This window comes from Corticium candelabrum, chromosome 13 (genome assembly GCF_963422355.1).
Source record: "Corticium candelabrum chromosome 13, ooCorCand1.1, whole genome shotgun sequence".
Classification (NCBI taxonomy): domain Eukaryota; kingdom Metazoa; phylum Porifera; class Homoscleromorpha; order Homosclerophorida; family Plakinidae; genus Corticium; species Corticium candelabrum.
Window position 1 is genome coordinate 738053 of NC_085097.1, and position 16331 is coordinate 754383.

The 16331-nt window shown below is 41.8% G+C and overlaps 1 protein-coding gene across 1 annotated transcript in view; it reads right to left on the bottom strand.

The window, feature by feature from the left end:
* Window positions 1–10902: 10902 nt before the first annotated feature.
* The window catches only part of LOC134189196 (DNA damage-binding protein 1-like), a 32204-nt gene continuing 26775 nt past the window's right edge, over window positions 10903–16331 (bottom strand). Inside the window, exons 11-12 of the mRNA XM_062657437.1 lie at window positions 12605–12768; window positions 10903–11168 (exon numbers count right to left, since the gene is read on the bottom strand). Coding sequence (XP_062513421.1) covers window positions 10903–11168; window positions 12605–12768 — 430 coding nt within the window. The remainder of the gene's footprint in view (window positions 11169–12604; window positions 12769–16331) is intronic.

Below are 16331 nucleotides of genomic sequence, written 5' to 3' on the forward strand. Positions count from 1 at the left end.
AGGCCTCCGGGTGCCCACACCACAGTTGGCATTGCAGACGTTGCTCCTGCGAGCACCTGGCCAAGCTCTAGGTGATTGCTTAGCATAGCCCATAGCTCCTGCTTAGTGCACAGGAACCCAGCCATCTGGCTGGGGCATTACCATTTAACGGCAGCTCTTTATCCATTTGCCATGTGTGTGTGTGTGTGTGTGTGTGTGTGTGTGTGTGTGTGTGTGTGTGTGTGTGTGTGTGTGTGTGTGTGTGTGTGTGTGTGTGTGTGTGCCCATACTTACTTATACCTAGCCTCGACAGCACAAAGAGAGGTCTGGTATGAGGCCATCTAATACCTGTCCCTAAGTTGCTGAAAGCATTTCTAATTGTCTATTTGCCTACTTGCTTGTTTTCCAATCCCCATGCAAACTTGCAAGCCTGTCAACCAATTAGTCAGGCTTTCTAAGATTTTATGTACATATCAAGCAAATTCTGACACCAAAGATGTAGATGATCAATTTTCCATGACTTATGTTGGCTTTACACTAAATGATTTGACTCGAGCCTGGCCCATGCTAATTTGGTATCATTGGTGGTGTGTTTACACTATCCAGGCTAACTGGACGTGGCATGCTTGGCGCAAGTGCATAAAGACGATACTGTCGATCAAAACTGTTAACCTCCAAATCAGTCCAGTTTTCACCATGAGAAGTTCACGTGCTTGTACTACAGCTTGTTATATTGACAATAACCCAGGAATAAACAGTGGGAAGTAAGCTTTGTGTATTGTTGCCTAGTAACACAAAAATATGTAACATGTAGCTAGGTTTAGCTCGAGCCTGGCCCTATGGTGTAGCTGCAGCCAATGTAGCAAGGGATCATCGTGCTTAGTTTGAGCCAACACCGTTTACACTAAGCCAAATTAGCATGGACCAGGTTTGAGCCAATTTGTCTTGAGTCAAATAGTCTAGTCTAAAGCCGGTATTAATCTCAGAATAGGATAAATTAATAAGTACCAAACAATACATAAGAACATGTTAGCAATTATATATCGGACTCCATAACATGACATAATGTCAACTAGCTGTCACACCCACTACTCGCAATTACAGAGTCAACTCTGCTTACAATTACACTGGTTGATTTCGCTCAAAACAAATCAAATTTAATCTCAATGCAGACTCATCAGTTGATGGGATCAAGACATAACTTACAGGTATAGGAAAAACGGCTACAAATTGGTGACTTCCACCTACTGTGTCAGATAGTGATAGCTATGTGCAATTGAGTAACAGACACAACTGTCTGTTTACTTGTTAGAAAGATCATCTGATTATAAACAGGCACCAGCAAGAGACCTTTATCTAAAAAATACAGCTCATCCACAAAATCAAGAGCCACTCACCAGGTAAGAGTCACTGATGTCTGTCTAATGCTGTATCTTAATGAAGGAAAATTTGCACAACATTAAAGAAACACTTCACCGATTGACAAACCTGCAGTAGACATTAACGTACGTTAAGGTCTTGGGCTGCAAACCAAACATTTGCTGTGTTCTGCGGTGCATTGTTTTGGTCTGGCTTTCAAAGGCCAGCTACTAGAGTACACAAGAAACGGATCTAGACGCTTCACGCAACTCTGACAGTGAAAGAGAACAACTTACAGTTCCTAAGCGAGTCACCTGTTCGTATGTTGTTCAATCCACATGGATCGTCTTCAATGACTGGCAATCGCTCAGTCCTTCACGCTTTCCTTTGTGTTTCTTTCTACAAAAGGAGGCCGTAGTACAGTCCAAAATTGCTTGTGCGAAGCAAAAAACACAGAAATCTGCGTCATAATCACACGACATCAAGTGCCTTCGTTCTACAGCTGAAACATCACCGTGTGTGCCATTTAGTGCAGATTGAAGGTAAGGCAGTGATGTGAAAGCACCTTTTACTTTCGCCTAAGCAAGTATCAAATGTCTAAACGAAGGGTGAAACAAAACCTACACTATTGGACATTATTTGGAAAACCGTCTCGTACGTTGTTTTCTAACCTTATCATAATGTTCAGCTATCAAGTTTACTCTGAGATAGTTTCAAACTTCCCAACTTCATGTGTGACCAGATAAGATTATCAGTTGAAGGCAGAGTCAGAGATGCCCACACACGTGAAGTGTTCCTTTAACTTAACTAATCAAACTGGGCATTGAGCATATGACTAATACTGTATCAGAATGCTGCAAGGCTTTTTACCTGCTTTCACAAAGTAAACCATTAACGTCTGCTAATCAGGAAGTTGCGCTAAGAAACCATGCAGTTCAATGCTACTACAACTTCAGCCAAACTGCCTATCTACATGTACTAAACGATCTCATGGAAAAGTCTAAATGGCATATAATATAAAATAAAAACTGAACCACCACTTGGCAGTACAGCTTGTCACAATCATCTCCACAATATGACCAGAAGTGTAATCAGACCACTTTCCCTGAACCAAATGCCTTCGGTACAATTTGACCTTGATATTGTTAGCCCTTGTGTACTGTCTATCTGTAATGCACCGATCAACACTATGCCCATTGCGGATTGTCGCAAAACGTGGTGGCCCGGTTGAATTCGACCGGAGACAAACGACCAAGTCGGATTTCGCCTAGACTGCCTCCAATGGCCAGAAACGAGACTTTGGCATTCTGAAATGAGATGCGCTGGAGTCTGTTTGTTCAATTAGTCAAGTATGCAGATTTAAATTAATTAAGCCAGCTCATTTTCTACATAAATAGATCATGACGTTATTATGTGGGAAGAGTCCGAGATGGGAATGCAAAACTCTGAATACAACGACAACAGCAAATGCAGAGTGCAAACTGCGCTGGCTGGAGTGTGGAAGATGCATAGAGTAATAGAATGCGTGTATTGTAGTGTAAATGCACAAAGGTAGATTGCTACCGCCCATAGGGCGGGGTAGGACTAGTATTAAATAAACACCTGCATGCACGTCAGGTATGGGTCATAAAGCAGCATCTAACAAAGCTTAAAAAACCATGCTTACCTGGCCTACAAGGTGGTTGCAATAACAACATTTAGTGAACAGTAGGATTAGTTTATCTACGTTCACAATGTACCACGCACACTTGACTTCCACAAAGTACCCCATACAGTATTTCAATGGGCAATAATGTAATTACAGTACAGTACATAATTTTACTGGTTAAATGCTTTGTTTTGCAAAAAAAACAATAGAACGTTTCCTATTATCTATCATTATTATTATCGACAATTGTTATAAACTACATAAACAAGAGCACTCTATCCATAATATTTTGAGAAGATTCGCAACAACTAATGAATTCTTGCTGTGTCCAACCATCTGGCCGCTTGATTGCCTCTATTGATAATGCCAAATTCTGCTGCAATTAATACAAACCTCATTTCTCACCAACATTCAATGGCTGCCACACTACCATTGCTGTGACTAAGCCAGTTGTATACCAGCTGCTGAGTCTTGGCAGTTTCTACTATTTCTTTGATCTGAGATAGAGTTGCACATAGTCTGATTATTTGCCGCCGAGCTAAGTACATACAACATACAACATATGACGTATGTACAGTTGCAGACATAATTACTGAAACGTTTCCGGCGGTATGCATCTGGTGGACATGGTGGTCAAGCCTTTTTAGCCGCTACGTGTCAGGTGTTTAGGGCGGAGACTAGGTAGGTTGGCCTGCGCCGCCGCCTGCGAGTCTGAAGCAGGGGAAATGAACATTGCCCATCCGCGTGCTTAGGGTGCAATCGACCAGCACACGGACATCCCGCACGACACCGCATCCACCGCGTTGGAGGTGCGGTCATTGTTTGTTAGGTAGCACTGATGTCTGCAAGCAAACTGTGCAGGTAACATTTCAAGTATCAAGCATATATTTAGTATTTCAATAGCAGTGAGTGATTCCCAAACATTTGATATTGTTTCTTCCAATTCCTGCTGCATTGACAAACATGTTTTTTTCAATTGCAGATTGGCCCAGCTCCACAAATTCACTATCGGGTTTTAGGCCGGAAGAATTGGTGGGCCAGTCATTACATCAATTTGGCGATTTGCAAGGAAAGCTTGAACGTGCCTAGACGAATGAGTTGGTGCACTGTCATATTGTAAATGCCAACCATCTGGGTAGAGTTCATCTGCATCAGTGATAAGGCAGTCTAGAGTGCCGTGTACAGGTGAGAGTCCATGTTGGTTTTGAAGAGCTTATGTGTCGTTACTCCATGTTCACTGATGCTTCCCCCAAAGATGAACTTTGAGACCATGCCTAGGAGCTGCACATACAATATCTCTGTTTACAGGGACCCAAACACGAATTGCGTTGCAGTAAAGTTGGAAAGTCAACTTGTCGTAAAAATATGTTGGAGCTGTTATTGTGCTGCCTTTGGCACCACTCCAGTCTTCATGCCATATGTGCCTCCGTTAAAAGAGAACCCTCTTAGGCAGCAAACAGCAAAACTCCAGTCTGTTCAGGTACTGTCTGGTTGTTCTGTCGCTGATTTCCACGCCTTCCGTTCTCATTGTCTCTGTGCTTTGTGATGCGGAAGTGTAGAGGCGGTCCCACAAAGCGATTGCACACAATTGACATCTACCACCTTGAACGAACGATCTGCTCCTGAGAGTGTTTGCTCATCTTCCAGTTTCTTGATGGTTTGCAAGATTGTTGCTCGTGAAGAGCCTGGAAGGAGCTTTATATGCACAATGTACAAGCTTACATGTAACCATATATGAAAACAGTGGGACACAGGCGTGAATAATCGTGGAATTTCCACGTGTATATCTATTATGTATAGATAGTACCATTTATTGACTGCAGATGCAAGTACTTGAAATGAAAAATGTTTTAAATACAGTATTTCCTCCAAACATCACTTCAAGAGGATGTAGGACTAATAACCATTTAATTATCAATTATCTAAGAATTTAGAATACAAGTTTCCCCACAGAATTAAATCAAACAGGGCAGATTATTAATATTAAATGTGCTGTGATTAATATTACTGACGGGATAGTTGAACAATCAGTAGAACAATTGGTAATAAAAGTTAGATCAAACGATACCTCTAGCACAGACAGTGAAGGGATCTCCACCACAAAGTGGGAGGACAACAATGACAACTAACTTAGATCTCCAATGATGCTTAATTAAAGAATGCAATTAAATCCATGTTCACCTGTTGATGTCAAAACAAGGCGGGTCTGAAGGTGGAACTTCACAGATCACATTGCAAGAGCTGTCCACAAAACACCTACCCTATTTGTATCTAACATCCTCTCCACCTCTTCACCTGCCTTCTGTATGCATACAATTAGATAAAATGTTCACACACCCACATAGAGTCCTGAGATCCAGAGTTTCTAATGTTGTTGGTAAATACTTTAGAACAACACCCTCAAAATCCAAACGGGGTAGCCCGCCCTGCTAAAAGATCCTGGGGAAACCGTGCAAAAGAAGACCATGCAATCTGTCTGAGTGGAGTCTTGAACTGTACTGTTGCAGTCATCTTTACTGCAACAGAACATATTGTAGAAGTACACTTGCAAATACTCAAATAAAGTAAGCAAATGTAAGAAGTCTTACCATATTAAAGGAACATTTCGGCCACATGCGCTAGTCCATTGCGTCCTGCATACACCTTTGATTGTTGGTTACCAACAATCAAATTGAGACATTTGACGCATTTGCAGAACGAGATATGCTTACGTATGCTTTTAACTGATTAAATGATAAACTCTATCAGACGCATTTGTAACTTTTTCGATTGGGACTCCAACTTAGAGAATATCTACCTTAGATGCAATTTGCAAAGCGTGCTGTTTGGTTCAGTACCTGAAACACTTATGCACAACTTACTCATAGTTATCAGGCAGGAAACGCTTTATATTGTGACGCCGAAGAGGGTTTTCTTGCCATCACGTGTAACATCACGTGACATCGACAGCATGTCCGTGATTCCACGGAAGCGACAAAACAGATCCTGACGAAGGACGTCAATACCGCTCACCTACTTATCCTTTAGTAGTGTTCATGTGCGACAGACAATGCATAAACAGCTGTTTTTACCACACACCGAAGGGGGTCCTATCGAAAAAACTGGAATCAACTGTAACTCCGGGTTGCAGTTCTTGTCACTTCCATTAGTCATGATCAGCACATGCAGCCATTGCTTTTTGCCGCAAAAATGTACATTAGCGCACGTCTCTGAAATGTTGCGTCTCTGAAATATCTCTTTAAAGGGTAAATGACATGCAAAAATTAAGAAATACTTTATTGCATTTTTCGTTAGTTGTTAACATTCGTGTGCCCCAAAAATAGGATTTATATTTTGGAAGTTACATTCATGAAGATTGAGGGGCAAAGTTGCTTCCAGCTGTCTATATCTGGTGTACTAGGCGCGCACGCAGTGACATACTAGCAGGAACAGAAGTAGCTGTAGTGCATGCAAAGCAATAAAAACAAATGTCTTACAAAAAATAAACCTCTCGTTGCCTGCTGGCTACAGTAATGTGCTCAGAAAGAAAGTGTGACTTTAAGTCACTTCTCCAATAATGGCAAAATGTAAAAAATGGGTCAAGCGAGAAATTGATGAAATGTAGTGCATATACATGTATTCAGCAACTCTATCATTAGAATTTTACAGGACTTACCATTCATTTCTCACGCTTTCTTTCAGCCTTCTCTTCTTCTGTATTTGTTGACTTTCTTGAATATTATCACGTTACAGTTTCCCAATGGCTTCCTAGTACACAAATCGCCCGCGCAGCTTGATGATTCAGGCTTCAGTCTCCGTTTACCTTGTGTAAAAGCCCAAAACTCATAGTAATGCTATCCTCCGTTTCAAAACATTCTAGTTGAGATACACACTGCATGGGTCTGAATGTGCAGTTAGCCCATCCCACTGACTTCTTGCTTGTTTCCTCGTAATGGCCATTTCTTTCACATCTTGGCATTATTGGAAAAGTGAATCAAAGCCACATTCTTTCTGAGCACATTACTGCAGTCAGCAGGCAACCAGAGGTTTACTTCTTGTAAGACATTTCTATTGCCTTGCATGCGCTATAGCCATTTCCATTTATGCTAATACATCACAGCATGCACACCTACTATATAGGTGCAAATAGCTCAGTTGGTTAGAGAGTCATCTTATGGAGTGTTTACATCCGGGACCTTGAAGGTTTGCAAGTTCAAGCCACAGTGATGGCGAGCTATGGCATAATTTCCTTAAGCAAGAAACTAATACACAATTGCTTCCCTCGACTCAGGAGTATAAATGGGTGGGGAAGAAGGCAACCTACTTAGGTAGCTGCTGCAGGACCCCTGTGGAAGATCAGCCTCAGGCTGAAGGGGCATTCCTGGGTAAATATAACCTCCTCCTCCTCCTTCTTCTTCTTCTTCTACTTCTACTACTACTACTACTACTACTATACCGGATATAAACAACCGGAAGCAACTTTGCACCTCAATATCTTCACAATGTAACTTCAAAATAAAATCATTTTTGGGGCATAATGAAGTTGCTATGAACTAACAAAAATGGAATAAAATATTCTTTGATTTTTGCATTTCAGTTACCCTCAGAATTGCATGCTATTACAATCAAGGGTTTAAATGACTGACGTTATACGTTAAAATATTAGGACAGCCTTTTCACGTGCGAGAATAACTTCTTATGGTGTAGCAGACCAGACTAAAGGTGTAACAGTCTGCTACACCTTAATTAAGGATCCTTAGCTACAACCCTGAGACACCCATGACTTCCTCTACTAAATCTTCAATTAATTTAAACAGTTACAACACAGTAACATACAACTTACAAAGCCACAAATAACTGCAGAACATTTCATAAATTATAGTCACAAGAGTACCAAATAATTGCCCAGCTGCTCATATCTATCAGTAGCCACTCACAGTAGGCCATACAAACTACATACATAGTTTTGTGTCAGCTTCCGCATCACTTGCAAACCTCCCTCAACCCCTCCCCAGACAGCTGCGCATGCACCAGCCGCTAACACCATGGTTCTGATGTGTGTTATAGTGTGTAGTCACTTTTAAACATACTATAGCTGTGTGCGTGTAAAACCTACTGACTACAATAATGTGTTAATATTAAATTTGAGTAGAACAATGTGTTAATATTAAACAGATACCATGTACATGTGTACCACCTACCCGCACCTAAATTCAGGAAGAGCTGACACAAAACTATGTATGTATAGACTTGGACAAAATTATAGGGACACCTGGCATTTTTGTGTCTAGTCTAACTTTGGCACTGAATTTTTCTTTACCAAAACCAAATGTTTTTCGAATTTCTTTTTCCATGGATTGTGCCATTGTTAGTATGTAACATAGCTTGAGTTCAAGACTGCAGCTGTACTTACTACCTACTGCGCATCTAGTTTGCTTTGAAGAAGGAAGACGGCCATTCCTACTTTTCTTGTCTTTGTACACGTTCATCGCTCTTGGATGCTCATTCTTGGCATACAATCTAAGAATGCTCTGTAGTAGAGAGTGAAAGCAATTTTGTGGGTCCTCTTATCAACATTATGAAAAAAAGGCAAATCATCTGTTTTTGCGCATTGATTTCGTGCATGTCATCACAATTTGAATTGTTTTGCCATTTTAATCAATAAACAAACTTCAACGTATTAAAAAATCATGCGACACTAATTAATTACAAAAATCCTGCTAAGACAAAAACTAAAAAAGGCTATAGCAACAAAAGAACATTGACATGCTACTTCCGGTCCACGTTTTACGTAGCAAAATCTCAAACTGCTACCGCCAAAATGTCAGCTGCACTAAAACCGCTGCCCTTGAGACCGCCAAACTTAGGCGATAAGTTAGCCTGAACGTTCAGCTGCACGCAGTTGCAGAGTCTTGTTTCGTGCGATATTTGACGAGTTGCAGCGATGCCTCGAGGCAAACAGTTGAGTCCATAAACACGAGGGAAAATTGAAGCCCTTCACTCGGTTGGCCATTCTGTGCGTCAGATTGCAGCTTTTGTCCGCTGCTCCAGGAATTCGGTTCATCAGTGCCTGCAACGGCTTTCCCATGGCAGCAACGATTATGAAAAACGACCTGGACGTTGGAAGGCAACGACAATCCGGGAAGATCATCGACTGAAGAGAATGGCACTGCAGAACCGCAGAGCACCATCACGACTGCTCTCGTATCAGCTGGCTGATGAAACCGGCAAGCAGGTGTCAAGTAGAACAGTCCGTCGTCGTCTCAGTGAGACAGGAGTAAACGCTCGGAGGCCTAGAAAAACCACTGCTAACAGAAAACCATTGGCGTTTGCGACTGGGATGGGCAACCACTCACACACAATGGACTTTGGATGACTGGAAATCTGTTTTTTTACAGATGAGTCAAAAGTCAGCATAGGATACGATGGTGCTCTGTACGTTTGGCATCGCAAAGGTGAGGAATGTCTCCCTGAATGTTGTGACTGTACGGTCCAGCACGCGGCTAGTGTGATGGTGTGGGGATCGATGTGTTGGCATGGTGTGGGGTCTCTGGTGAAACTGGAAGGTCGTTTGGACAGCACGGCGTACCAACAGGTTCTGGAGGAGCACATGCTTACAGATGCAGCAGCATTGATAGGAGACGACTTTGTCTTCCAGCAGGACAACGCGCCAATCCACACGTCTCGGTCAACAAGACAATGGCTACGCCAGCATGACGTCACACTGTTGGACTGGCTGCCAAACTCGCCTGATGCGAATCTAATCGAGAACTTGTGGCATGAACTCAAAACTGCTGGCAACCGTCGCGAACCGAGAACTGCAGATGAGCTCTGGCATGCTTTACAAGAGGCGTGGCAGCAGATTCCAGCCGCGCGTGTCCGGAACTTGGCAGAAAGTGTTCCACGACGTCTGGACGCAATCAGGAGGGCGAGAGGCGGGAACACTTGGTACTGAGGAACTGGTGAAGGGCTTCGATTTTCCTTCGCGTTATTAAAACCGGCTTTTTAAAAGCCACTAAACAAAATCAGAGAGAGTCTAACTTACGACCCTTATGCAGTCATGACGTCATACACTTTTAGGTCTCGTTTTCCGCAATGCGAAACGTAAAGAAAGCAATTTAGGGTCTACAGTATTCTCAAGAAACCTAACAATCAACGCGGTAACTAGTAAGTTCTTAACAATATTGATAGTTGGTAAATTGTGACCTAATTATTGTGTTACTACATACCCACAGCGGGGTGTCCCTATACTTTTGTCCAAGTCTGTAGTTTGTATGGCCTTATATAAAACCTGACATTTGCCCAAAGTCACATTAAAAGTGTATTGCTATCTGTTATAGCATGTATTGGTAAGTATTGTCGAATATGTAAACACAAAAAACTCATAGAATTTGCAATGCAGAGATTCATGCAATATTTGAGGTGCAATGGGTTGTAAAAGCATCATTGCCTATGAAATTAGAGTATGTCACTACAGAGCTTTGCCAGAAATAAGTACAGAAATTCAACTCTACACTAGCGTACATCAGCATCAAGTCAAAGTCATGCACAGCATGTGTCAGAATGGATCAGATGCACAGGTAGATGTTTACGATCAAGGGGCTGTGATTGGATGCCATGGGTGAACAAGATTTCTGGATTGTCCTAGCTTTTTTCTTTGTCTTTGGAATGCTCAAGGTCTGCACAGGTATTACATAGCAATGATATACCAATACCTTCTCATTTTCTACGCCTTTCAAACAACTGGCATTAACTAACTTTGATTTTAGTTGTGCTCATCTAAGTAAAGAGCTTCGTTCCCCTCCCCCTGCTTCCTATGCCAGTGTGGATATCAAAGGGTCTTCTCTCACAACGACGCATCAACTGTTGCAGATTCAAAGAAACGTGAGATGAGCTTTGGTACAACTTTGCCAAGTCTGCTCTAGAGCTAGAAATCATTACCTTATCCTTTGGGGAAATCCTAGGGTTCCTGAACTACTGTATAAATCCCTACAATGAAAAGCTAGCACGTTCACATAATTCACTGAAATACTGATCATTAAATTATAATCATCCAGCATGCAGTTGCTTACTGTACTTCTTACATGCGTCCTACCTTTCATAGCATCTAAAATGAAGTAGAAGAAAGAGCCGTCTCCAAGAGCACAAAGAAGATATGATGTTCCTTCGAATACAGCCAGAAGCACTGACCGTGGTATAATTTCTGCAAACAACAAAGCACAAAAAACAAGTAGTTATAAACTCAGACCACTACAACTTCACAATACAAATATGCAAGGATGGGCTCTCAAACAGAGATAATACAAATTCATCAGGTGTTTGTTTGTTGGTAACGCTAAATCACAATGGCCCATATATCATAGGTGTTAAGTCTCCCGGAACATGTGGGAGTCTTAGTGGAGACGTGCTCTAAATTCCTCATCTTCCTCACTTTTGCTTATTAAGGGAGCGCATAGTTCCATAGAGCCCTCCCAGCACCACCGGGAGACATTGCATTGCATTACTACTGGAAAATAGATGTACTACACACAAGTTAGTGTATGATGTAAGACTCTAGTTAGTTACTATTTAATATGCGCCCCTAAAATTGTCATTGATAAAAGCACCTTATCCACAAAAATAATTTTGGGCACAAAAGGCATATTAAATGTTTAGTATTTACTAATTGCTGTACGAACAACAAAATTCTGTGATGTAGAGTAGCTTTGAATTAAATTCTTTAGCAGTTAAGTCCACAAGCTCTCAACCTACCCAACACATGCATCCAGGGTTCTATGGATCCATAAGTGTAACACACTCACTTGCTGTGAGTAACTGACAGGGTCGTTACACTTAAGAATAAACTTGCAGTTTATAAATTTTTGCATGCTGATTCTTATACAAGCAATGGGGATACTTCATTTGGGTGTGGTCTTGCTCAATTATTGTTTGAAAAACTAAACGTTCTCAGTAAAATGTACTTCAAGCCAGTCAAAATTAAATGTAGGTGTATCCTTATAACTTTAACTGACTAACAAATTCTGGAATTTTACCTGAATTTACGCTGTTCTGGTAAACACAAACCTCTTAACTCCCCATGATTTCGTCATGAGACTCACAATTTACGAGCATGTCTCCCAATCTCATGATTTACTCCTAATTCTCACGATTGCCAGTCCTTTCTCCCAACAAGCCTACCGCGAGACACTCTCACAGTCGCTTTGTGCAAACCCATTGGCCCCATCTTTCCAGACAAAAGACAGTCTCGTGATTTGGTGAAAAAGTAGAGAGGTCTGTAAACAGCTTTTGCATGAATATTTTAGGGATATGACTGGTGGTGTGTCCATTGTCTGTGGTTGCCATGTACGACAAATCCTGCTTCGTGATTGGACTGTACTAAGGGCATGGCCTATTCCTGGGCATGATATCCATAGTCAGTACGCCAGCTAGTCAAACAGCCACGTACATAGTCACAAGCAGAAAGTCACTCAAGCCTTATACATTTTGAGTACACTACTTGCTAAGTCACGTGACTTTTACAAACTCCCATTTCTTATGATTCATAGCTGAAATATTAGCAAGAAGTTGGTCACCCTCCTACCACAATTTCCATCCCTGTGCTCAGGAGTAGACATGCAAGAGTACCATTAACTGGTTTACCTCCTCCTAATTGTTGCGTCAGTACTAGATCCAGTGATGGCAGTTTGAGAACTCTCACAGATATTTCAGTCCAGAGACCCACAGCAACAAGTTCAGAATGACTTGAATCTCGAGATGGAGGGTTAATATCCAGACAAGCAACCTCGTGCTCCAACACCATGTGACTACAAAATAGGCAACAAACAATACATATCTCAAATTCTTTCACATGTGCTCACACCCACACATATTACAATGCACAATTTGCTAAAGTGTCTAGAAGCACCACACCAAATACAGAAACACATTGTATGCATATAATATACCGCTTCTAAACACCCAAACACTAAGCACCGATGTCCTTGCACTGTTCCAACATAATCTCTAAATAGCTTAGTATGGTAGGCACAAGCAAAGTTTCACTCTGAATACCTAAGTGTCCTAGTACATATCTCAGTACTCCATTCTATCTTATTCACAATCCAGTTTCATTCCACTGCATTTTTATTTCACAAAAGTCTCAAATTTACATGTGTGGACCAGAGGCGTAATGTGACCTCTAGAAATGGAGGGGATAGGGGACATGCCCATTTACAGACACACTCACTTTATTGGCTTCTAATTGACTGATACGGTAGAACCAGTGGCAGATCCAGACTGGAAAAAGGGTGGTGGTGGTGGTGGTGTGTGTGTGTGTATGTGTGTGTGTGTGTGTGTGTGTGTGTGTGTGTGTGTGTGTGTGCGTGTGTGTGTGTGTGTGTGTGTGTGTGTGTGTGTGTGTGTGTGTGTGTGTGTGTGTGTGTGTGTGTATACAGACTTGGACAAAATTATAGGGACACCCCGCTGTGGGTATGTAGTAACACAATAATTAGGTCACAATTTACCAACTATCAATATTGTTAAGAACTTAATAGTTACCGCATTGATTGTTAGGTTTCTTGAGAATACTGTAGACCCTAAATTGTTTTCTTTACGTTTCGCATTGCGGAAAACGAGACCTAAAAGTGTATGACGTCATGACTGCGTAAGGGTCGTAAGTTAGACTCTCTGATTTTGTTTAGTGGCTTTTAAAAAAGCCGGTTTTAATAACGCAAAGGAAAATTGAAGCCCTTCACCAGTTCCTCAGTACCGAGTGTTCCCGCATCTCGCCCTCCTGATTGCGTCCAAACGTCGCGGAACACTTTCTGCCAAGTTCCGGACACGCGCGGCTGGAATCTGCTGCCACACCTCTTGTAGAGCATTCCAGAGCTCAGCTGCAGTTCTCGATTGGATTCGCATCAGGCAATTTTGGCGGCCAGTCCAACAGTGTGACGTCATGCTGGCGTAGCCATTGTCTTGTTGACCGAGACGTGTGGATTGGCGCGTTGTCCTGCTGGAAGACAAAGTCGTCTCCTATCAGTGCCACTGCGTCTGTAAGCATGTGCTCTTCCAGAACCTGTTGGTACGCCGTGCTGTCCAAACGACCTTCCAGTTTCACCAGAGACCCCACACCATGCCAACACATCGATCCCCACACCATCACACTAGCCGTGTGCTGGACCGTACAGTCACAACATTCAGGGAGAAATTCCTCACCTTTGCAATGCCAAACGTACAGAGCACCATCGTATCCTATGCTGACTTTTGACTCATCTGTAAAAAAACAGATTTCCAGTCATCCAAAGTCCATTGTGTGTGAGTGGTTGCCCATCCCAGTCGCAAACGCCGATGGTTTTCTGTTAACAGTGGTTTTTTCTAGGCCTCCGAGTGTTCACTCCTGTCTCACTGAGACGACGACGGACTGTTCTACTTAAGACCTGCTTGCCGGTTTCATCAGCCAGCTGATACGAGAGCAGTCGTGATGGTGCTCGTCGGTTCTGCAGTGCCATTCTCTTCAGTCGATGATCTTCCCGGATTGTCGTTGCCTTCCCACGTCCAGATCGTTTTTCATAATCGCTGCTGCCATGGGAAAGCTGTTGCAGGCACTGATGAACCGAATTCCTGGAGCGGCAGACAAAAGCTGTGATCTGACGCACAGAATGGCCAACTGAGTGAAGGGCTTCAATTTTCCCTCGCGTTTTTGGACTCAACTGTTTGCCTCGAGGCATCGCTGCAACTCGTCAAATATCGCACGAAACAAGACTCTGCAACTGCGTGCAGCTGACATTTTAGCGGTAGCAGTTTGAGATTTTGCTACGTAAAACGTGGACCGGAAGTGGCATGTCAATGTTCTTTTGTTGCTATAACTTTTTAGTTTTTGTCTTAGCAGGATTTTTGTAATTAATTAGTGTCGCATGATTTTTGAATACGTTGAAGTTTGTTTATTGATTAAAATGGCAAAACAATTCAAATTGTGATGACATGCGCGAAATCAATGCGCAAAAACAGATGATTCGCCTTTTTTCATAATGTTGATAAGAGGACCCACAAAATTGCTTTCACTCTCTACTACAGAGCATTCTTAGATTGTATGCCAAGAATGAGCATCCAAGAGCGATGAACGTGTACAAAGACAAGAAAAGTACGAATGGCCGTCTTCCTTCTTCAAAGCAAACTAGATGCGCAGTAGGTAGTAAGTACAGCTGCAGTCTTGAACACAAGCTATGTTACATACTAACAATGGCGCAATCCATGAAAAAAGAAATTCGAAAAACTTTTGGTTTTGGTAAAGAAAAATTCAGTGCCAAAGTTAGACTAGACACAAAAATGCCAGGTGTCCCTATAATTTTGTCCAAGTCTGTATATATACACTATACACAGCTTTGGTCCTCACACTATTTGCAATCGATAATTTTATAACCACACCTACAAACAATGGGCTATAGCTCGGTCTAGTCCATGCCACGCTACGCCCCTGTTTGGACTGACCTCACATTACTCTATAAAAAATGGAGTTGACTGTAAAGCCGGATTCACAATATTGACGCCGACCTCAATGTCCTCGTCAATGTCTGATGCTGACATTTATGTCCTTGTCAACATCTGATGCTAATGCTGGCATCAATATTGTGAACATGCCAGCATCATCACCGCAGGTGTCTACGCCATCATGATGTTGATGTTGATGTTGAAATAAAACAAGGTCTATTAAAGCATCAAGCAACCGAAAGTGGTAAACGTCAACCACAACCACGTGGTCACTTTTGACCAATTAACAAGAAGTATCCAGGATCCAAAACCATCGGGAATCAACAACAATAGAAGAATTGCTGGTAGAATCTGTGTGAAATTATCTGTGTTGGCAAATCCAGTAGAAGTCACCATTGTGATCATGTAGTCGCAGTTGTGCAAAAGCTGGTGAAATTGCCTTTGCTTCTGGTGTCGCTAAATATCCCCCTCGTTATCTTTGTCACTATGACACAGTAAAAGAAGGATTGCGTATTCATTCATATTTGCTGTTATGCACTCAAGCTCTAAACAATCTGATCTATGCTGTAAAATATTGTGAACCAGACAAAACGCTACCACTAACGTTGATGTCAACTTCACACTTTCTAGTCACACCTTGATGTCGATGTTGGCGTCAAAATTGTAAACCTGCCTTAAGTTGATTTGTGACAAACAGTTGTTCAAATGATAAACAATCTAATCAAGAAAATAGCAGCTCACATAACGTAACATGGCTATTTATGCTTTGTCTGCTATAGCACTGCACATTTCAGTAGTTGCAACTAAGAAAGCCAAAGTAATGTTTGAAATTTATTTCAAAAAGCCAAAATTAATGTTTGAAATTTATTTCAAAATTAAGTACAAACTACTAGAACTAAAA